The sequence below is a fragment of the Lissotriton vulgaris genome, chromosome 1_1 (assembly GCF_964263255.1).
Source record: "Lissotriton vulgaris chromosome 1_1, aLisVul1.2, whole genome shotgun sequence".
Lineage (NCBI taxonomy): Eukaryota > Metazoa > Chordata > Amphibia > Caudata > Salamandridae > Lissotriton > Lissotriton vulgaris.
In genome coordinates this window covers 817210687-817235136 of record NC_141685.1, presented here as the reverse complement: position 1 = coordinate 817235136, position 24450 = coordinate 817210687, and the positions used below count along the sequence as shown (strand labels likewise).

Sequence of the window (24450 nt, the reverse complement as noted above, 5' to 3'; positions counted from 1 at the left end):
TCCCTGTTCCTTCTCCTTTGCCGATCTGCTGCTCTTGTCCACCCCAACTCCTTCTTTAACTCCCTGTTTGCTTCTCTTCTCCTGTGCTGATTTGCTGTTCTCTTTCACCCGCCTCCTTCTCGAACTCCCTGTTCTCTTCTCCTGTGTTAATATGTTGTTTTCTTCCACCCGCTTCCTTCCTTAACTCACTGTTCTCTTCTCCTGTGGTGAACTGCTGCACTCTTCCACCCCACCGCCTTCTTTATATCCATGTTCTCCTCACCTGTGCTGATCTGCTGCTCTCTTCCACCCTGCCTCCTTCTCTAACTCCTTGTTCTCTTCTCTTCTCCTGTGCTGATCTGCTGCTCTCTACCAACCCGCCTCCTTCTTTAACTCCCTGTTTTCTTCTCCTGCGCTAATCTGCTGTTATCTTCCATTCACCTCTTTCTCTAACTAACTGTTCTCTTCTCATGTGCTGATCTGCAGATCTCTTCCACCCGCCTCTTTCTTTAACTCCATGTTCTCTTCTCTTCTCCCGTGCTGTTCTGCTGCTCTGCTGCTCTCTTCAACCCCACCTCCTTCTTTAACTCCCTGTTAACTTCTGCAGATCTGCTGCTCTCTTCCACCTCACCTCCTTCTTTAACTCCCTGTTCTCTTCTCTTCTCCTGTGCTGATCTGCTACTCTCTTCCACCCCACCTCCTTCTTTAACTCCCTGTTCTCTTCTGCTGTGCTGATCTGTTCCTCTCTTCCACCCCACCTCCTTCTTTAACTCCCTGTTAACTTCTGCAGATCTGCTGCTCTCTTCCACCTCACCTCCTTATCTAACTCCCTGTTCTCTTCTCTTCTCTTGTGCTGATCTGCTGCTCTCTTCCACCGTGCCTCCTTCTCAAACTCCCTGTTCTCTTCTCTTTTCCTCTGCTGATCTGCTGCTCTCTTCCACCTCACCTCCTTCTTTACCTCCCTGTTCTCTTTTGCTGTGCTGATCTGCTGCTCTCTTCCACCCCTGTTCTATTCTCCTGTGCTGATCTGCTGCTCTCTTCCACCCACCTCCTTCTTTAACTCCCTGTTCTCTTTTGCTGTGCTGATCTGCTGCTCTCTTCCACGCACCTCCTTCTCTAATTCCCTGTTCTCTTCTAGTCTCCCGTACTGATTTGCTGCTCTCTTCCACCGCCTCCCTCTCTAGCTCCCTGTTCTTTTCTCTTCTCCTGTGCCGATCTGCTGTTCTCTTCAACCCGCCTCCTTCTTTAACTCCCTGTTCTCTTCTCCAGTGCGGATCTGCTGCTCTCTTCCACCCCGCCTCCTTCTTTAACTCCATGTTCTTTTCTCCCGTGCTGATCTGCTGCTCTCTTCCACCCGCCTCCTTCTTTAACTCTCTGTTCTTTTCTCCCCTGCTGATCTGCTGCTCTCTTCCACCCGCTTCCTTCTTTAACTCCCTGTTCTCTTCTCCTCCGCTGATCTGCTGCTCTCTTCCACCCCACCACCTTCTTTAACTCTCTGTTCTCTTCTCCTGTGCTGATCTGCTGCTCTTTTCCACCAGCCTCCTTCTTTAACTCCCTGTTCTGTTCTACCATGCTGATCTGCTGCTCTCTTCCACCCCGCCCCTTCTCCAACTCCCTGTTCTCTTCTCCCTTGCTGATCTGCTGTTCCCTTCCACCGCCTCCTTCTCTAACTCCCTGTTCTCTTCTCCTGTGCTGATCTGCTGCTCTCTTCCACCCGCCTCCTTCTTTAACTCCCTGTTCTCTTCTGCTGTGCTGATCTGCTGCTCTCGTCCACATACATCCATCTGTAACCTCACACACACACATACATACAACCACGCACACACACATATACAACCACACACACAACACACACAACCACACACACACAACCACACACACAACCCCACACACAAACATCACCCCACACAAACATCACCCCACACACAAACACACATCACCCCACACATCACCCCACACATCATCCCACACATCACCCCACAGGCACAACCACACGCACAACCACACACTCAACCACACACTCAACCACACACTCAACCACAACCACACACACAGCCACACACACAACCACACACACCCAACCACACACACAACCACACACACAGCCACACACACAGCCACACATACAGCCACACATACACCCACACACACAACCACACACACCCAACCACACACACAACCACGCCCAACCACACACACATACAACCACACACACAACCACACACACAACCACATACACACAACCACACACACAACCACACACACAATCACACATATACACAACCACACACACACAACCACACACACAGCCACACATAGAAGCACACACACAACCATACACACACACAACCACACCCAACCACACACACAACCACACCCAACCACACACACAAACAACCACAGACACACAACCACACACACACAACCACACACATCTATCTATCGCCCTCACTCACTCACTCTATCTATCTATCTATCTATCTATCTATCTATCTATCTATCTATCTATCTATCTATCTATCTATCGCCCTCACTCTATCTATCTATCTATCGCCCTCACTCTATCTATCTATCTATCGCCCTCACTCTATCTATCTATCTATCGCCCTCAATCTATCTATCTATCGCCCTCACTCTATCTATCGCCCTCACTCTATCTATCGCCCTCACGCTATCTATCTATCGCCCTCACACTATCTTTCTATCGCCCTCACTCTATCTATCGCACCACCACAGCATCACTCAGAGGCACCAGAGCATCACTCAGGGGCACCACAACATCACTATGCGCTACCACAGCATCACTGAATGCCACAGCATCACTCTTCGCCACCACAACATCCCTCAGCGCCACCACAGTATCAATCTGTGCAACCATTTAACAACAACTGGTTCAAATATTTTCTCTCAATGTTTCAAGCTTTATTACAAATGTCACAAAAAGATGTTAATATTTCACTTCTGTTCGATTTTCATCACAATAAAACACACTGAACATAATCTTCACAAAAGTTATTTACAAAAGTTTAAGCTATTGCCATTATAAATTACAATAACTTTTATTTAAGTATTAATTATTTAAAAAAATTAGAAGCCATTGTTATTTGTAATATCAATACATCTAAGTCACGTAAATCCAAAACATGTTGCATTACAAATGATGTAGGTGTCACATTTGCAAAAGATAAAAGTATTGACATTGTAAATGACAAAGCTATTAATTTAGCTATTTTCAAAACCAACACATAAATAAAAAAATTGTCATTTACAAGACCAATAGCTCAAACTTTCCTAATGCGAGGCCTATTGCATTGCAAATGCTTGTTAGTATTTGGTTATCAGTCTGTAGTTTTGCAATTTGTGTTCCCAAGCTTCAATTTCTAACTATCTTTCTCATCCATTGAGAGGATGCCTTGCTCTTCGCAGCAGTATACTCATTAGAAATGCAACATCAGTCCATGTGGTTTTAGCACCTTGTACAATGCCAAATGTCTTTACAGGCCGAGTTCAAGGTGTTTCTGTCAAGTAGTGCTCAAAACAAACAACAGTGGCGTTGCCGGGGGTCTATACTAGTAAACCATTATTAGGCTGGTTTTGTTTAAAGCAGGTTTTCAGTGCTCTGCAGAACCGAGAAATGATGTAACATCTCAAAGGAATGAAGACGACGTTCTGTACAGTGCTTAATATATAACAAATTAAGTGCCAGATCCCATCTTGAAGGCCATTGCAGCCTGCACCCAGTGCTTAATTTGAGCCTGTGTTTTTTGGTGCACAGCACCAGCACTTAATTGTTAACGGCACTTATGACAGTCTGCCACATGGTGGCACTGTCTGAGTAATTTAGAGATGAGCACAACAGTTGCTTATAATTCAATATACATTCAAAAATACTAATACCTGCAGTCCAAGCCATTCATATAGCTTTGAGGGCCTGGAATAGTCTGAATCGTCACACTTGTAGGAGTATGATGGTTAAACGTTGTGTTGGTACTGCCATTGCCAGTGCTAGAAGCGACAATGGGGGGTACAATGTGCAGTGGCCTCCAGACAAGTGCCTGTCACTTATATTTTTACAAATTAAGCACTTCATGCACCACTCATTGCCAATGACGGTACTAACATATCACCTAACCATTGCACTCCTAACAGCATGACAATTCAGGTTATTTCAGGCCACACAAAGCTATAATACTGGCGTGTGAAGCTGGTATTATTCATTTTCAATACGATTTGTCTTAAAAAAACATTCTTGTTGTGCTAGTTTTAAAATTAAACCGACAGTGCCACCATGTGGTGGACTGTCACCTAGAGCCAATGCTTACAATTAAGTGCCAGTGCCGAGCACTGGAAACCCCGGCTCAGATTAAGCACTGGTTTTGTAGTATATATTCCTGTAGGGAAAGCATCACCAATCCCTAATCCCTGTTTTATTTATTTTTAAAAATTTCAATTCCAAAGCTCCTTGTTTGTTTGGATTTTCGGCCTAAACACATGCAACAATCCAACATGTATGTAGCAGGCATACAATTGCACAGAATACGACATAGAGCTGGACGCTTTGATCTTTATTGTCTCACCATGCGCACCCCTATTTACTCAGCTTGACTGCCATCAGCTCATCAGGCTGTGGAGGACTGGTAGTGGTGCAGTGATTGATTATATCCACAGGACATCATTTTTATACCTGTTGCATGTACAGGGAGTTTTGCCTACTGGCCTCTCCAGTTTAAACATTTTTTGCCAGCCTTTTCAATCAGGTCCTTCAATAAAATAAGCCATTTTGGAGGTCCTTCATGCTCTATTGAGGCTTTAAATTTGGGGACTAATATTGTTGCAGGCTGAACATGGAGATACTAGTGTCAACCTGTCAAAATATCATTCTTTTCAGAACATGAGTTCATTATCTTTCTCCTAGCCGAGGGCTAGAAATAAATTTTACTGACAAGATGCTCATTTGCTCCTGCGATATCGCAGGGATTGAGAGACATTTAAACCTTGGTGGGGAGGACTTGATAAAATTTTTAAAACAATATCAAATAATTTGTTTTCAGGTAACGTGGCTGACTATACCTTTTCATTTACCAAATTTCATTTTTCACGAAATTCAAGGTACTGCGAATCTTATGGGCAGCCCATCGGGTAGGCATGAAACATTAGTTCATAGTAGCCTTCATTTGAAAAGTTCTGTAATTAAAACAAAAATGGATTGTCTTCTAATAACGGTCTTAGAGGATATTAGAGGAAAACGTATTTTACTAGTAAATGTACATTTTTAGCCATCAACCGTGAAGAATAAAAATGGAATCCAAACAGAGTAAGAAGTACTGGAATTAATCCTTGACCAGACTGCCTTAATAATGGAAATCATAACAGGGGATTTTAATACTAAATTATTATTCAACAGTCAGCCTTCTACCCTGGTTGGTGATTGTCCTGCATTATTCTGCAACATCCCATACCCGATTCTGGAAAACTGGTGGGAAAATACGAGACCAAAAAGGTCTTACATGTGAGAATTCTTATTGGATTTAGGATTCTCAGTTTTAAATAGAAGATTTGCATCAGATCAACCTTCAAACCCTGCCTTTCTTTCTGCTAAGTCACAAAGTATTATAGTTTTACTCCTTTAGACTGCGGCTCTGTTTCTCTGTGTCAAGATTATCACATTATTCCAAGGAAAGAAAGCGATCACAACAGATAACCTTGGCTTTTAATTGTCATACTTTTAGATCACATATTTAGATGGTTCTAGAAATTCATCTAATCTAAGATCAATAAAGTGAAATGCTTCTTTTGAACAACGAGTAGCATTATTAAGTAAACTAAGTTTTATAAATCTTTATTTCTCTTAGCATTTAACAACAGGATCAGCGATTGCAGGAATTTGCTTTATGATATATTTTATTTTATTTCCATTAATACAACTAGTAGATCATGGTCTTGTCCTCAAAATAAGGATTGTTTGATAATTTTAGCAAAAAGTAATGATTGAAAACTGTTCAGAGGAATTCTATAGAAATTAAGAACAATATTGCGAGATATTGCAACAAAAAAGGGAAAAAAGTGGTATTGGCACAACGTTCAGAAAATCCTTAGAAGTTTTCAAGATTTGCCTTGGATGAAACTGCATCACTCTAAAAAAACCCACAACATGAGGCAGTTCTGGTCTTTGGTTGGCTGGAGTACTGAGTCGATAAAACCAGCAAAATATTTCTGCATACCTTAGGAGGAATGGAAAGTGCATGTAGATAATCTTTGTATGTTGTAGCCCCACCTTCTTTAATCCACCAATATATATCATGGGATGTATGTCGTTACAACGCATACTTTTACAACGCATACCTTTACAACGCATTTTTTACACCGCAACATCCATTACAACGCATTCCATTACAACGCATGCCATTACAACGAATTCTTTGAAACTACCTTTACAACACATTCCACTACAACGCATACTACATTTACAACGCATACCATTACATTGCATGTATGGTAAGTATTGGATAGTGTAGGGGTAAAAAATACTATTCTAACTCCAGGGGGGTGCAACAGTAGGGTAAGTGTTGGATAGTGTAGGGGTAAAAATTACTATTCTAACTCCAGGGGGCGCAACAGTAGGGTAAGTATTGGATAGTGTAGGGGTAAAAATTACTATTTTAACTCCAGGGGGTGCAACAGTAGGGTAAGTGTTGGATAGTGTAGGTATGCGTTGTAATGGTATGCGTTGAAATGACTGCGTTGTAATGACATGCGTTGTAGTGGTATGTGTTGTAGTGACATGCGTTGTAATGGTTGCGTTGTAATGGCATGCGTTGTAATGGATGTTGCGTTGTAAAAGTTTCGTTGTAAAGGTAGTGCGTTGTAAAAGTTGCGTTGTAAGTGTTGTTTCCCTATATCATGTATACTGCAACTTGTAGTTGTCCTTGTGAACACATTACATCTGTACAGATGCTTTAGAAAATATTTGTAGCGGTGTTCCTGACCACTTTTATGTAGGTAAACAAAGGTCACCTCAATAATGGTCCCTTGTGCTTCACTCAGAAAGTTGTGTTAATTTTCCAGAAGTTTATTCTTTGTAGTATTTACCTATTCAGAACAAAGGGCCACAAAGCAAACCAGCCAGAAAGGGGGACCAACAAACCTCACAAACGGCATTGTGGCCTAGTAACTGGCTTACCCTCTTGCCAGTGGATACCATACTCAAGTGCGGTTTGAGGTTGGAGCAAGAGATCAAAACAGATCTTAAACTTCTGTTTTTATGAGGAACTTTCCCTGTATAACAGACATTTGGCCCCGAGTGCCCAGTACTTTTATGGCTGTACACAATTTCCTTTTTTTTTTATAAATGTTTTTTATTTATCTCAGAGAATACACAAGAGACATAACGATAGAGAATATATAAAAACATACACAAATATCCGCGGTCCGTGTAGGTAACAGCGGTGGGGCGGTGGGGCCGCATTGGGGGGATTTCGAGGGACGATGAGGGAAAATTAAATAAATACATAATTTTCCCTCTGCATCGTCCCTCGAAATACCCCCCCCCCACAGCCCCCCCCCCCCCCACCACAGCCCAACCGCCCCACCGCTGTTACCTGTACGGACTGCGGCTGTATACAAATGCATAATGCAATGAATATACGATGTCTCTACGAGTATGAGGCTGATATGTACAAATGTTGAGCAGGATAGGCAAATATATCATCGCCATTAGCACCAGATAAAAAAAGAAACATGCATAATAAAATAAATATATGGATAAGTAAGGGCTCTTAACATAGAGTAACAGTTTTAAATCTTACTGCTCTCCTTTATCCATGGGCCCCCAAATTATTAAAAATTTCATCCCAGAACGAATTCCTCTAGTCTTAGCTATAGCCATTTCCCTTTCGTATATTTCTGTCAGCATTGCCCACCATTCTAGTGCCCTGGGAGATGTTGTGGATGCCCATGCCAGCGCAATGCATAGACGAGCAGTAACTATAATAATGGCGTAGAGAGATCTTAAGCCTGAATCCGGTGTTGATTTATATCCAAGCATAATTTCCGCCTCCGTTAATTGTAAGTCTATGCCTAAGCAATCTGCCACTATCTGACCCGTCTCTTTCCAAAAAGATATAAATCTGGGACAAGTGGCAAACATATGTAAACTATCTGTGGCAGCTAGTCCACATTTTGGGCATATACCCCTATCCCCTATGTCCCTCCCCTTGTTCACTGACTGGCGAGTTATTTGGTTGAGGTGTAATATAACATGCATATTGGCTGCACACAATTTCCAAAGTGTTGTGCATTCCCTAACCCAAACCAGAAGGTAGTCCATGTTAACTGTTTGTGCAGTATCTTTAACCCAGCCTTGAGTGTAGCCAACAATCGAAAGTTCCAGCCATTTAAATTTTCTAGACTATCAAACCAAGTTAGTAAACTGGCCTGGTACTCCAGCTGACACTGGAGCTTGACAGCAGCTTTAAGACATTAAGACGTCCTGGTAGCCTAGGAACATCATAAAAAGCCGATTACATTCAGTATGAACTTAGAAAAAATAGTTTTACTCAACTTTATATCAATATTATTAATTGAGATTTACTTAAATTCAGTCTTTGACTTATTTTTCAATATTACCCAAATAAGCAGCTAAGCAAAGCCATTTAGAGGTACATTTTGGCTTTAGCACTTGTGGCTTCTTTCCGAATAAACCTGGGTGCTCCTTCTTAGAGTTAAGTGAAAAAGACTTTCAGCACAGCTCCAGAGCTATCCATGGTGAGGAACTCATATAGAATAGCATTGGGTAATGTTTTGCCTCTGAGGCGTGTTCCGCCATACTCAACCATGAAAGGGATTAGGAACAGAGATCCTGCTTAAAAGTTATCTTTTACCATTCCTATAGAATGGTTAGGACCAGAGGCTAACTTCAATCTCCTCAATTTCAATCAATCAAAACAATTAGTATTTAAAAAGCACGGCTCATCACCCAATAGGGTATCCAGGAGCTTGCAGGTCCCGGAGGCTTATTCGAACAGCCAGGTCTTGAGGGCCATTTGGAATTCCGGAAGTGAGGTGATGGTCCAAAGGTGCATGGGGAGGCTGTTCCAGGTCTTTGCTGCGATGTGGGAGAAGGAGCGTCCTCCATGCCTGCCTCAGTAGATGTGGGCTGTATGGGCAAGTGAATGGGAAGCAGAGCATAGTATCCTTGACAGTTGGTGAAAGTTCAGGCGCTGGTTTTTGTAGGCGGTCCTTGGTTGTGTAGAGTCTTGTGTGTATGGCTCAGCAGCTTGAATTGGCATCTCATCTGTAAGGTGATCCTGTTGAGTAGCCTGAGATGGGATGGATGTGGGTTCTTCGGGGAAGGCCGAGGATGAGTCTGGCTGCGGCATTCTGTATGGTCTGAAGTCTCTGTAGAAAGTGTGCGCCGATTCCTGCATTGAGGGCGTTGTCCTAGTCCAGTCGGCAGGTGATGAGGGCTTGTGTCATGGTGCCACTTGAAGATCTGGCATAGCATGCAGAGAGTTAGGAAGCAGGCGGAGGAGACAGCGTTGATCTGTGATTTCATGGTGAGCTTGTTGTCAATGATGATTCCGAGGTTACTGGCGTGGTTGGAGGGAGTGGGTGCAGGTCCTAGGTCTGATGGCAACCAGGAGTCATTCCTTGCTGCTATTTTCAAAGATTAGTACTTTCATCTTGTCTGTGTTTAGCTGCAGGTAGTTGTTCTTCAACCAGTCAGCGGCGTTTGTCATGCATCTGTGGAAGCTGGTTCTGGTGGTGGTGGGGTCGTCGGTGAGTGAGAGGATGAGTTGGGTGTCGTCTGCATAGGGAATTATGTTGAGACCGTGGGATCGGACAATGTTGGCCAGCGGTGTCATATATGCGTTCAGGAATGTGGGCCTGAGGAATGAGCCCTGGAGAACATCACAGGTGATATCCTTTGGTTCACGGCGGAAAGGTGAGGGATGGATCCTCTAGGTTCTTCCGGTGAGGAAGGAGGTGATCCATCTGAGCGCATCCCCATAGATACCGATGTGGTGGAGTCTTTTAATCAACTGTGGTGGTATACAGTGTTGAAGGCTGCTGAGAGGTCAAGGAGGATCAAAGCTGCAGTTTCTCCTCGGTTGAGGAGAGTTTGAATGTCGTTGGTGGTTGTGATCATGATGCTTTTGGTGCCGTGGTTGCTGCAGAAGCCGGATTGGGAGGCATTAAGTAGCTGGTTCTGGTCCAGGTGTGTCATGAGTTGATGATCTTTTCTTAAATGTTTGTTGTTTTAATTGTGTTCTACTTTTCTGGCTTATCTTTCACACACACTCCTATGCTCTAAGCCTATGCTGCTGAACCACGTTACCAAGCAGAATTGAGGAGTCTTTGGATCCCCATCATTTAATCTGAGACCGATTACCAACATTCTGGTTATGCGGGAGCATAAGAATGTTTCACCTTGATACTGATAGGTGATGACAACAGACACATGGATCTGTCCAAAGGTCTCATGGATAGAGAGAAGAGACTGAGTTGCTCAGCATCAATCCTACTGTACTACGATTTAAGTGTGCCCATTAAAAATGAATGGGGTAATCCAGTATCTCACAGAACCATGGGTACTATAACAGTATTTAATAGTGGTTGGTTCTGTCTAGCAGGACTGAATTTCTTTAGTACTTGTGTTTGTCCTGATAAGTAGGAAAAAACAATCAATGGTAAATAGTGCCTATACCATACTGATAAACAGACAAGCTGAGACTGACAAGAAATAACCTTCAGAAAGTGACTGATATATTATTTTTCATATATCGTATCTCACATTGTAAATACAAATGTGTAAAAACGGGAAACTATATAAAATCATTTACAAAGACATCCTGTACTAGCATTTCACATAGTGATGCCTAATGATAAGGCTATATGTGTTAAATAATGGGCCAAGTTGCTGCGGATGCTAAATGAAGATTCCTTTCTTTTTCCCCCCACTGTGTAATGGTAATGTTTAATGTTGTTCCTTGTATGCTACAAGCCACATGTTCATTTATGTAAATATTTGTATATAGTTTCCTGCTTGTACACATTTGTATGTATAATGTACATACATTAACATACATAATATATCGATTAATTTCTGGAGTGCTTGTCCTTGCAGTGTCCTCTCTGTGATTAACTACTGTAATGGTGTCTGTTGAAGCCTCTAAGCCAAAGCAATAGTGCAAGTTCAGAGAATGCAACACTGTGCAGCTTGACTCAACTTTGTACTGAAGTGATACAAATATTATTAGATTACAACGATTACTGGTCAAGCGGAGGCTTGTATTCAATACGTTCTCCCTCATTAAAAACAACAAAGTAATGGAACTAATTATTGACTTAATCTCAGCCACTGGTAACCGCTGAGGCTGTACAGTCCCCTATTTATTTTCACCCACTATACCACTTGAGACAGAGACTAGTAATATGCAAATTAGTCTTTGTCCTGCTGCAATAGGAACAGTATAATCCAAACTGCTAGCCCAGTCCCCTCAAGACGGGAACACCAGCAACCCAACACTGGTTTTGCCCAATTTAGGCCTCATCAGTGAGGTTTACCTGGTGTCCTTTGGCACAGTGAGCACAGGACCCATTAAAAAGGCATTGTGTGGTCGAGCTCCTTCACTTATATCTCTCAAACTAAATGTTCTTTACTATCCAATGAGTCGTCCAATGCTATCCTACCAGTCTTGGGGCCTCATTCCAAGAGTCTAGTAACAATTCCTGTAGTTCCATTCCACCTGAGTTACCAATACTCGGGGGGGGGGCAGAGCTACTAGGTATTACAAATGAGAGGGTGGCCTTAGACATTAGGAATTACTGGGAATCAGTCATTTCAGTCCAGATGCCCAGTAAGTCCTCCGTTTTCACCAGGAGTTTTCACCTACTGTCCAGGGGAAACGCATAAGATCCTTGCAGGTAAACCATGGATCTTGTATTTACGATTTTGCTACTAACTCGGTTTACCAGCCCCAGTGGAATGAAAAGGGTATTCTTAATGAGGCCCTTGGGCTCTTACTTCACCTTAAAAGATACATCCAGTTTGAGGGCTATCCGTATATTTGCAAGGCTTCACTTTTTAAATTTCGTTAGATTTCCCCCTTTTGCTCTAAATTGATTTCAGGAACTACTGATAAGGCGTTGAAGACCTGTCTATTAAACCAAGCTGTTCAGACCGGATTATAAATAAACTTGACCTGGGCACAATTCTTCTTACCAGCACTAACCTTCCCCAACCAAGTGCTCTGAAGCAAGGTAAAGGCACTGCATGCCCTACACAAAATGAATAAATACAATAAATTGTGTTTCTGAAGGAGGGGAAGACTTCAGTAGCAGGACTCAGATTGGAAAGCACGCTCCTTCAAGCCCCACTTAAAGTGAACATTAGAATAATATCTGGGCAGCACCATGGGACAGTCTGCTGGTGTTTCATTGCTTGCTTAGTCTCTGATGGGTTACCCATTTATGAATCCACTTTTGCAGATAATGCCGAGCCTGCCTATTGCTTGTAATTTTTCAACAAACCAAGTGATACCTTGGAAACGACCTATAGCATCCTTGGGTTCATGGACTGGTCTCGAGTTTATTTTCACCTGCGTATGCGGCCTAGATTGCTGGTGTGGCCTGAGGTGATGGCGAGACTCGCCCCTACTCAATGCCCATAGGGTTCAAAGGGCTTCAGCCCCCCGTCGTGTGTGTGTCAGCCCGGACTGAGACAGCTTCCCGGGCACACACACAGACAGGTCATGAGCTGCTGTGGGCTGGCTGGTCTGGCGTCCGTCTTATTGCAGACGCACCCGAGTACTTCACAGGTCTTTAAAAGACCATTTACTTGTTAACGAGGCTTTGTTGTTTTTCCGCCCGTTCCTAGAGCCCCTGCATCTCCACTCTGCCCATTCCTTAAAGTTGCAAATTACTTTTGCTGCCACAGTGTGAGAATACATGTCCTGAAAAGTAGCCTTAGGCTTTGTTTTTTTGCAGTTTTATACAGCTACAACTTTTCTTGAGCACCAGTTGCATTATAAAAGGACACCCCCTGAAACTTGGCTCTGGTTGTGCCTCTACCCCTACTCATTAAATAATATATATATAATTATTATGTTGTCTCCTTAAACGTGAGTGAACGGTGGTTTCGGCCATTGAATGATTTCATATTTATGTGTTGTGTTTTGGAACCCGCCTGTAGCGGATCCCACAACCGGTCTCCCGGCTAGGCGCAGTCGTTTAGCTCCTTTCAGAGGCGTGGCGGGAATTTGCTTGACGGCGGCTCTCATGTCACATCAGATATGTCATGCTTGGGTCTGAGTGGCGGCTGAAAAGCAGGTGTGCGTCTCCTCATGACGCGAATCCTGAGCTAAGTGGACACCCAGCTTTACCGTAATTCAATTAACCATTAACTCACTATCGTCTGATTGCTCACTGCGCAGCGCTTTTCTCAGAACAGCACTTATTTCGCGTTGCTGGTGGATAATCACTAATTGAATAATCGACTAAGCAGCCTACAAATTGCATGCGTTGCGTTTACGTACTTTTCAGACGTGATATTTCGGTGTTGATTGTTTCCCAACAGGACAAACGGGTGCTGCATTTCAAATTATTTCCCCCGTCAGCACATGAAACTCAAATGAAATGTGATAGAGCGCGAGATGACTGTTGCCGCCTAAAGTAGACTCCCAATGCGACAAACAAGCAAAATATATTTTATTCGACTGTAATTCTGAGGGGTGGCAATATACCTTATGGCACAAGGCAGCAAATATTGTATGCACTGTCTGCATTAGAACAGTCCCACGGGGGACTCACCCGGCTTGACACAACAGGCAGGTGAATGCTGTAGCAGGCATATGATGCCAGTGCTTAATTTACACCAGTGACACAACTACTAATATTTGGGTCCTGGCCTGGGACTTGTTCTTTATTAGACTTTAACCCAGAAAAAAAGGCTGAAAGGGGAGAAGGTAAAAGGAGAAAACGTAAGAATACGATGACCAGAAGACAGCAGGGATTAAAAAACCTGTTAAAGTGATATAAAGAGATAAGAAGTGTAGGGTAATAAAAGATAGACATGAGGTGGAATAACATTTACGAAACCTTGGTTTTAGGCAACCCTGGCATTCCACAGTGCCAGCAACGAGTGACTTCTTAGAAGAACTGAAGATTGCTGAACTTAGTTACACTTTTTTTTACACAAGTTAGAGCAATTTGATGAATGCAATTCAATTCTCCCATACCTGTTTCTTGCACCTTCTCCTCTTCTCAGCATGGATGTCCGGCGACTGCTTTAGCATAGCCTACAGAGACTGACACCTCGGGGTTTCCAATTTTGTTTGTATCAAGCAGTTTCTCCTCTAGTGCATACAGGACTGCATCTTGTGAGCGATGTTGTGCATCGTCACGAAGCAAATGTGAGGTGGTCCGTTTGCGTTTGCCACAGTGTATGACGAGGAAATTTCCAGGGCCCAGCGTAAAGTTTCTCAAAGTCTGATTTCTGACAATTGCTTTCTAGGGTTTACTCTAAATTTGTAAGTCAGGACTAACCTCGAGCTGGATTGCTGACACAATAGTCTTGATACTGATTATTGTACTGTGTTGCTTTGTAGGACTTAGTTATGGGTTGTTTGGTCTGATTTTAACTATTGAGGACATGGTGGTAATGAGTCTGTGTCTCTGTCGTTCACAAGAAGCCAAAACCTGTGTATTACTGTGTGATTATTAGGGAGGGAAACCACCCTAGCTTTTCACTACACCCACTCCAGGGAAGTTACAGCGCACAAGTAGCATACGTTTGAAAAAGCATTTATCTACGGTTTCTATAGATTTCTGCTTGGTTTTGGTGTTTGCTAGTCATTGTTGACTGTACAAAGAGTTGCCTCCTTGTTTAGAAGTTGAGAATGTATTTAAGTTGGTGAGTGATACCAGAGTTTGGGAATGTGGCCGCAGAAATTATGGTTTCACTATATCCAGCATCAATACAGTCCTGACTGCAACTTATTTTAGTACCACATGTTTCCACTACAACTACTCCTAGCACCATTGCTCACTTTAGGAATGCACCTATTGCACCCTACTGCAGATTCTACTGCTTGTCATGATTCAGGTATACCTGGTTTTGGTATACTGACTACTACTGATTCTACTGCAGTTTATACTTCTGCTACCACTGATGGGCAGAGACTAGAGCGTCATTGATCTTGGCACCCGAGTGCCCTCTACTTACGTCTCGCACAAGCTCTAACGCACTGACTAGCAATATGAAAAAACCACCCTGCAACCAAACCTGCTGCCCGTGCAGATCTCCCAGCAATGCAAAATCAACTCCTTTGTGATTGGGTGATCCACTCACACAATCTCTCCTTTGACCTCACCAAAACATCTGTATCTGGCTTTGCTGCATGGCAACCCTCGCTGTCTTGTTAGCAGTACCCATGTTGTCAGATGTTTTACTTTGTTAGGTTTTCTCCCCAAAACACTGTGTTCATGACTTTTTGGATGTAACAGTTGTAACAAAAAAGACCTGCATAACTGTAAAACATTTTTTTTTAATTCTCCGAAGGAGATTATTTGTGTGTAAGGTGATAATTAGTGAATTTTGATTTTTGTTTTTCCAGCTACCAACGAAAAGGAGAGCGCTCAGCCATTCATCGTCTTGCCCACCCAGTTCCCCGTCTATCTCTGGCACCCCTACATGCGGCACAGTTTCTTCTGTTTCCAGGATTCAGAATCTCAGAAGAGTTTTGCCGCAATCCTTGATGACTGCATTAGACACCAAAACCATGGTAGGTGCTGACATCTGTTATGGATTGAACTGTGAGTGGCAAAAAACCTAGGGAGTGCGCTGATATTTATCCTACTTGAGTCTACGTACAAAGCAGCTTCTGTTGGCGCAAAGAGACAAGTGACCTTGCCCAGGGGATTTCAACCACACCAACTGTTGCCTGCAGTGGGCCTACGCCATCGAACTTCAGTTTTTGCCCTTTATTGGAGTGGGTAGTGGGCCCTTAGAATACTGTTAGAAGTGCCACCATATCTTTCTTTACACTTTACAGCACATGACTGGGCTCTCCTGCATCCATTCTAGTGCTTAATTTGATCCAGTGGTTTCTGGTACTTGGCACTGGCACTTAATTGTCAATACCTGCACTTATGACAGCTGCCACATGGTGGCGCAGTTTGTGTGATTTAGAGATGAACAGAACACCCGTTGTTTTATTAATTTAATATAGATTAAAACATCTAATCCCTGTCACCTAAGCCATTCTTATAGCTTTGAGGGCTTCAAACAGTCTGAATTTTCACGTTTGTAGGAGTGTGATGGTTAGTAGGTGTGTAAGTACTGTTACAGTATTGCTGACAGGGGCAATGGTTGGTGCAAGCTGTGGTAACCTCCGTGTGAGGGCCCTGGCACTTATGTTTTTTACAAATTAAGCACTGATCACGCTCACACTTACATCTTTGGCAGGGCGCCAGTGTTGTGGGCCTGCAGAGTCTCGCTTGAGTAGTTGGTATTCCTTGATAATGGATCCTGCTAAAAGGCTCACCAGTGGCTTCCTTGTCAGCCTCCCTATACAAGCTCTCTCCACTTCAGTCTATATCAAGTAGATCTCCTTTATTCCCCAGCTTCCCTTGGTCCATCTACCATAGGCAAGTATGTTTAAATACAATATCCAGTGTTCCCAGTCGCTCATAACTTTGCTTCCCTTCTGGGTACTCCATGTTTAACCATTGCCCTTGCTCGAAACATTCCCCTAATTTGCATGTGAATTTTTGGCCAATGTGGTCAGTAGGAAGCCCACATCTCCCAGCAGTACCATGACCAATGCAAAATGAGGCAGAAATCTCCAGATGCCAATGGCACAGCACCCTTACTCAAAGCCTTCTCGTGGCAGCATGGCCTTTGCACTGCCTTTTGTCTGCTGGTGTACTATATTCTAGCTCAGGCCTGCTGAGTGACAAAGCAACCCCACTTTATCACTCAAAAACTTATAAATGGACATATCATCCTAAGCTTTATGACTCCTCCACCGCCCATAACGACTTCCCTGTGTCACTCTCCCACCCCTTTCTCCTCATAACTTTTTCTCCTACCACTCACTAATCCTTCACTAGTAACTTAAGCCCTGCCCCCTCCTAACTCCTGCCCTTTAACCTTCTCTTTCAACTTAAACTCTCGTCCTACTCCTTATAAGTCAACTCCAGCCTCTCATGACCCCTCTCCTGACTTTCAGTACTTTCCTAAACCCTTAAAACCCCTCACTTGTCCTTCATAAATCACACCGTTCATAACTACTCTTATCTCTGGCAACATCACCTGCCTTCTTGCTCCTCCTCCCTCCTTATTGTAACCTGGGGTGTAGGTTAATCAGTAACATTGGGGAGGGGGTCATACTTTTCAACAAGCATACTGGCATATAATGTTAAAATATATTATGAGCAGTGCTTAACTTGAATCAGTGGCTTCTGGTGTTCGGCACTGGCACTCAATTCTCAACACCAGCGCTTGTGACAATCTGCCATTAGGTGGCGCTGTCTGGCTAATTTAGAGATGACCACACAAAAGGTAATTATTATTCAATATGCATTAAAAATGACTATTACCTGCTGGCCAAGCCATTCTTCTAGCTTTGGAGGCCTGAAATAGTCTAAATTGTCATACTTGTAGGAGTGTGATAGTTAGTAGTTCTCTTGTTACTATCATTAGCAGCATGGTAGGGGCAATGCGTGGTGCAGGCTGCATTGGCCTACTGATGAGAGCTCTGCCATATATGTGTTTACAAATTAAGCACTGATAATGTAGCAAGCATAGTGCATGAGAAGGGCTTAAGTGCCAATGGAAAGGGAGAGGAGTTTGGAAAGGTAGGAGTACTAAGTGAGAGAAAACAATATTTTGTAAAATAACTAAAAAATGTTTGGGACTTTTAAAACAGAGAGAGGGAGAAAGTGCAAGTGCGTTTTTGTCTGTGTGTTTGTAAAAATGCCTGGTGAAAATACATTTATTAGGGGTGGGGGAGGGGGTTAACATCCCAAACTCCATCCCTGAAGGTGCGACCCTGCTTGTAACCCCTCCTGTTCTTAATCCCTCTTGTTGCTTCCTATACGTCCTCTCACTGGACGTTGCATACTAAGTAATTCTCACAAGTATTATGGAGTAATGCGACTCAGCAGACAATAGAGAGTAATGAATAAGCTGGGGCCTGTCCACCCACATTACTTCAATTATACATTTAGATAAATATAGTTTGTATACACAAATCATATAACATGTCTGCCCATTTTAAGGATTTTAAATAGATCTTATTGTTACCCAATGTAATAGGATTCGATTTACCAACCTCAGAAAGATGAAATGCTTAGTGAGCCTTGAATTTCAGATCATATTAGACTTAAATGGCTTGCATTTTTCTCATTGAGCCATCCAGTGCATCAGCAGCTATGCAGACAATAGATGGCTTTATTGTTGCTGTTGCTGCCTTTCCTGAAAAACTATTTAAGCACCAAAACCTGATTCTTCCACACATCAGGAAGTTCTAAATGCTTCATTGCAAATGTTCACTCCTATACTGCTGATGAAAAGAAAATGGATAAATTACCTCTTTAAAAAAAATCACCCCAACTTGTAAAACTACTGAGTAAAATACTGGTAAAAGTTCGCATTTTGTCCCTGGGTTCCACCTTAGCACCAAGTGTTATGCTGAGCCCATTACTGAGAAGTGTCGCTTCTAGACTTGGATGTCCCTACACATGTTTCTTGCATTATTTTTGTTGAAGGGGAGTTGCAACTTTCAGTTCAGCAATAAACAGTACTCATATGTTTTGTTATGAACACTTGTAGAAATAGTTATACATTTATCACCAGCTCCTGCTCTTTCAATGCCATTTATTTCAGCTGAGATTGTAAACACTGAATGTGAACATTGCAGGCTGAAGGGAGATTGGAGCGTTTATAATGCCCCTGGTTATGAATTGTCTGAGTTATTTGGTAGTGCCTTCTCTGCCTTTCCTGGTTTAACCTACCATCCAGTCCTTAAATCCGGGCAGGTGATTTGTGTTGGCAGGTGGCACTGGAACCGAGCTGCAACCCACTGAACAGGCCCACATAGAGCTGGGTTGCTTGTATTCTGTTGGGAGGTGTCTTGTCGCGATAGTTCAGGTAGGACTGTTCCTACTGGAGGGGGACCAAGGCTGATTTGTATATGGCTAGTTTCTGTCTGTGGTGGCATGGCGGGCAAAACAATGATTGTTTGGAATTTGGCCCGAGTAATTACCATTGGCTGAGATAAATTCAAGCATTTTAGGTATTCTCAGTGCACTTTTATTTCCATGGGGTTTAATTGCCCAAAAATCCTTCAACTAATTAGTTAAAGAAGAGCAGTGTGATCCATTTCTATGTATTGTTAAGACGTTAGGTCATTGCCAAATGTTCCAGTGATTGTTACGTAACTATTACGTGTTTTGCATAGCCAACACGTTTTCCTCAGTTGTTGAGTAGTGCTGGGGTCTTTTTCAAGGCTTTTTAAAAAACTTTTTTTGTTTGTTTAAGGAGTTAAAATACTGCAGGTCTGAGTCTCTTTAAACGCCTATGGTCCTGTTAAGGTCCGTCAGTCATTCGTTTTGGAGTCTGTACTTATTATAAAAACTCTGTGTTTGATGTACGTGGCAGCAGCAGCAGGCATTAGGTGGGTGGAAGACTTGGCCACTGACATTTGGGGCTTGTCACAGTACAGTTTCTGTCTTTTCTACAGATTCCAAAGTCTTTTGAGGGGTGGGAACGAGGCCACTGCATTGGGCATGCCCTGTGGTCTGGTTGGAACAGAGATGGGAGCAAGTGCTTGTCAGGCCAGTTCTCACTGAACACCTAAGCAATCCTTCGGACAGGTTTTACCATTGTCCCTAAAACCACAGAGCCAGATACTGCTGCAAGTTCACTGCATTGCCAAGTATCTCCTATTTAGACTTTGACTTTCAGGTAGTAGTGAGGTTGAACAGTCAAGGCATTCTCTTAAATGTTTAGGTTTAGCTAGCACTTGTATCTCTGATAATATTTGTAATGTCCACTCGCTGTTATTGCTTATGTAAAGAGATGATGCTGTACGCGTGTTAAATACAGATTCTTAGACACCTATGAATGCCCAGTTGCAGTAGTAATTGTAAAGAGTAGGGTCTGAGGATACTCTGGGCCTGATTCAGATCTGGGCATACAGGTTACTCTGTTACAACGGTGAGGGATATGCCGCCTGCCGAAATATAAATCCCATGGGACATATTGGGAATTATATTTCGGCGGATAGGATATTTGTCACCATTGTGACGGAGTAACTTGTCCACTGAGATCTAAATCAGGCCCTCTGTGTCTTCAGCATACGCTGGCAGTGTTCGCCACAGGGTAATAGCAAGAACGGCGTCCATGAAAATTAAAACTGCATTAGTATCTGCATTCTGTACAACGTTGACCACCGGCCACCTAGAAAGAAGATGATAACAATAATATACTTTTGGGATGGACACACAGGTCCAATTATAACAATAGCAATGGACTCCCAAAGAATATTTGGACCAAGGTTCTCACACTTTGGGGGCCCTAAGAAACTGAAAAGACTTGTCTGCCCTAAAGCATTCCATGCCTTCTCTAGCCATACACTCTATATCAGAATCTACCCCTTTCCACCAGAGTCATTTCTTGACCACTGCTTTAGTGCGAGTTATGCCAAAGTGACCAAAGTGATATAAAAGTACAATGTTGGTGCGAAGGCTATGTGGAGGGGCTATTGTCCCCCCCCCCGTGAGCAGCTGGTCTGGTATATGATGTCCACTAATGTAAGTGGGCACCTTGCACCAGTCCAGACAACCCTTATGGTCGGATGTACGTGGTTACAACGCATGCTTTTACCACGCATGCTGTTACAACGCAAGTTTTACAACGCAAGCCATTACAACACATTGCTTTGGGGGTGCTGGATAGTGAATAGTTTAATTTACTATTCCAACTCCAGTCCCCGTGGATAGTAGGGAAGGTGTTGGATAGTAAATTAAACTATTACTTATCCTAGAGCGCCCCCAGTGCAATGCGTTGTAATAGTTTTTGTTGTAAAACCTGCGTTGTAAAAGCACTGCGTGGTAAAAGTTGTGTGGTAAAGGATGTTTCCCCTTATGGTAATTTAAGAGGTCTCAGACAACCTTAGAAAGCTATCCAAGTGGTAGCTGTGGAGAGCAGCCTTCAGGCTTAGTCTTGAAGGAGTGTAAAGCAGCTTGATTTACCAGAATGCAACCTTATAGTATAGATTAAATGAAATAGAACCACACAAGGTATTTATAAACATAGGTATTTATTATATAATACTCTCTAGTACATTCTGGTATCACCCACACAGAGATATACACAAAGCACACAATACTATAGCAAGAAAATCACAGTAAATAGCACTAATACACAATAGGCCCCAGGAGGGGACCAAACCATATTCTAAAAAAGTGATATAAGAACCACAACTCAAGTCAGGACAATGTCGAGAGGACGTAGAATTGCTGGGACCACAAGGAACCACCCAAGGCGAGTAGATAGGGACTCCACGGAGAGCGTGTGCAGTGTGAGTACACAATCACATGCTCCGTACAAGTCTATGTGCAAGTCGTGGTTGGTACTTTAAAGAATAAGGACCCTTTCCAGTGGACCCTGAAGAAACCCTGTGGAAGACAGAAGGTTGGAGAGCCACCCCACCCGTGGAAACTGTGGTGCCCAAGTTACCTATCCTAGGGAAGCCGGGTGTATGGGTGGGAAGTGGCGTCAGAACCCACCATTGAACCCAATGGAGGACTTCAGGAAAGTGTCACTGCTGGAAGTGGAAAAAGTGTCTGTGGGAATCCAAATGAGGATTCTTGGTGAAGAGTACCTGAAAGCAGAGGGGACAGAGTCTGGGTCACTGGGTAGTGACGAGGGGCTCGGTAGACGAACGCCCACCGAAGTTGGATGCTTCAGGATAGATGTTAATGACCTTGATTCTGCAGCTGCGGTGACCAGGCGACGCTGAGGATGGCCAGAAGCCGGATATGAGGTGTCCCACGAAAGATGTCGAGGGCTGAGGGGTCGGTGTCCGGCGGGAGCACCAACAAGCCTTGTCAAAAGCCACCCATGCAGGAGGTTAAGAAGTTGCAGAAAGAGGGCCAGCAAGGTCCAGGAGACTCACCACAAGCAGGGGAGTCAGAGCAAGCCCAGAGCAATCAGGGGAGCTAAAGAAAAGTCATAGCTGACCCTCCACAGAACCCACAGGGCGAAGACATTGGAGTTGCAGCAGGACCTCGGGCAGCTTTACAAAATTACAGGTCACAGAGCACACGGTACGATGTGGTCAAAGATCTTTGTAGGAGAAGTTGCCAGAGGGTGTGGCTACTTGGAGCCCAATGCACTTTCTGCAGATTTGCCAACAAGCATTTGCACTTGCAAAAGTACACGGTGCACAGGGGTTCGGGTATTACAGCCCCCACGATGGATTCTGACCTCAAACTGGGTGAGAGGACAGCTTGGGCCTTGAAAGACATAGAAACCCACCTCCTATGTTGTTAAACCTTTCGGAGTCCGTAGGAGTTCAGGATCAGCAGAACGGTCAGCAGTGTTGCACTACTTGCGAACGCAGGGGAGTGACTCCAAGGGAGATTATCTTCAGGTGACTTGGATGCTCCACAGGCCCTACACGGATCCTGTATGGTGCACGGGCAGAGACGAAGCAGCAGACTGAGAGGGAGACGAAGTCAGGCCCAAACGAAGTCCAGCGAAGTCCAGAGTGCCCAGACGGTCGAAGTGCAGTGGTTTCAGTTCTGAATCTTGTCCATGACGAATCTAGGGACCCACACACAGTAAGCCCTTAAGTACACTAATGAAAGGGATATGAAGATTCGGGGGACCCTCCCAAGGGAGGATCTGGACAGGGAGGAGGTTACTTCAATGTCCTTTGTCCAGTTTACCGCCAGAGCGGGAGCCAGTGGCTCCCAGGACAGGTTTGAACTGGACTATGCACAGGGACAACAAATGTGCCCCTCCTGCAGGTTTTCAGGTGCTGGCAAGCGGACCCACCCAGCCCTAATACACTAAATCCTGTCTGAGAGGTGGTCACACCTTCCTGTGACAGGATTCCTGTTGTTCTGCCTTCCTCTGCTCGAGCTTGGCTCAGCAGCAGGAGGGCAGAAAGGTGTCTCTGGTCGGCAGCAACCATTTTGTGCCGTCCGGGACTTGAGGCTGGTACCGGAAACAACAAGAGCCTAACGAAGGATCCCGGTGGATGGAATCATTCCTCCCACACCGGAATCCGGGTTGGGGGTATGATTCCAACATCTTTGACAGCAAACATGATAAGGTTTGTTGCAGCCGTTTTCAAAATGGTCATCGCGCGGTCACGTAATGCCCCTCTATATTAGTATATCGCTGCTTCACTGGCAACCCGGGAGAATGGACTCCATAGGCTGCAGGGGTGTCCTGCTCATGCACGGGGACCCTCTCACTTAGAACCAATCACCCTGCCCTAAGGATTGTAAATGCCTGATAGAGGGGTGGCTTATAGGTTTTAAGTGCAGTGACCCTTAGATATAGTAAACAGATATCTTAAGTAAGTGGTGCAATGCACCAACTTACACAGGCTGCAATGGGAGGCCTGTAGGTCCATTTTGAATGGTCTCTAATGGGTGACATAATACATGCTGCAGCCAAAGGGAGACCTTTGGGGTACATATGCCCTGGGTACATGGGTACCATATACTAGGGATGGACAAGGGTACCCCAGTATCCAATATGGGGTGTACCTAGGTACATAGCAAAACAGTTTAGGGAGACAGCAGATAGATTGGGGTCCTGATTAGTAGGATCCCAGTCAGACTAGCCAAAAACCAGCTCAGCACCAGGCAAAAAGTGGGGGTTCACATGCAGAAGTATCCTACCTTCCTACACCCCCCCCCCTCCCAGATCACCCCGCTATCCAAGGACAGTCCAAATTGTATTTCTCAGAAAGGGCTGATAATATCAGCTAAGTCTCTTTTAGACTACATGCCTCCTATGAACTTAGCAACCTCTTGTAACACCATGTCATCCTTATACTTGTGCTCCCATTCCTCTATTCTCACTGCAGGCAGACCATTATTGTGTATAAGAGCCACATGAAATCCATTCCACTTTTAGTCTTCACACTCCTCTTATTTTTTGGGTATTATAGATAAAAAGTCTTCCACCACATTTCATTTACCTGGCATGTATACAGTTCTGAAGACAAAATCTTGCACGCAAATAGAAATTCTTGCAATTGAGGATGATGCATTAGTGGTACCCTCCGTTGTTAGTAATTTCGCCAGTGGTTTGTGGTCGCAATGAATGGTAATTGGCCTACCCCACACAAATGCTCTGAACTGCTCCAAAGCCCTTCATCATCAATTTGTAGGAAGTACTCGACACAGAATGATGTGTAGCTACTTTATTGCCAAGGTACAGAG

At 43.8% G+C, this 24450-nt stretch overlaps 1 protein-coding gene across 1 annotated transcript in view; it reads left to right on the top strand.

The window, feature by feature from the left end:
• The window catches only part of NIBAN1 (niban apoptosis regulator 1), a 393109-nt gene that overhangs the window by 217275 nt on the left and 151384 nt on the right, over positions 1 to 24450 (top strand). The window contains exon 5 of the mRNA XM_086957112.1: positions 15594 to 15761. Coding sequence (XP_086813238.1) covers positions 15594 to 15761 — 168 coding nt within the window. The remainder of the gene's footprint in view (positions 1 to 15593; positions 15762 to 24450) is intronic.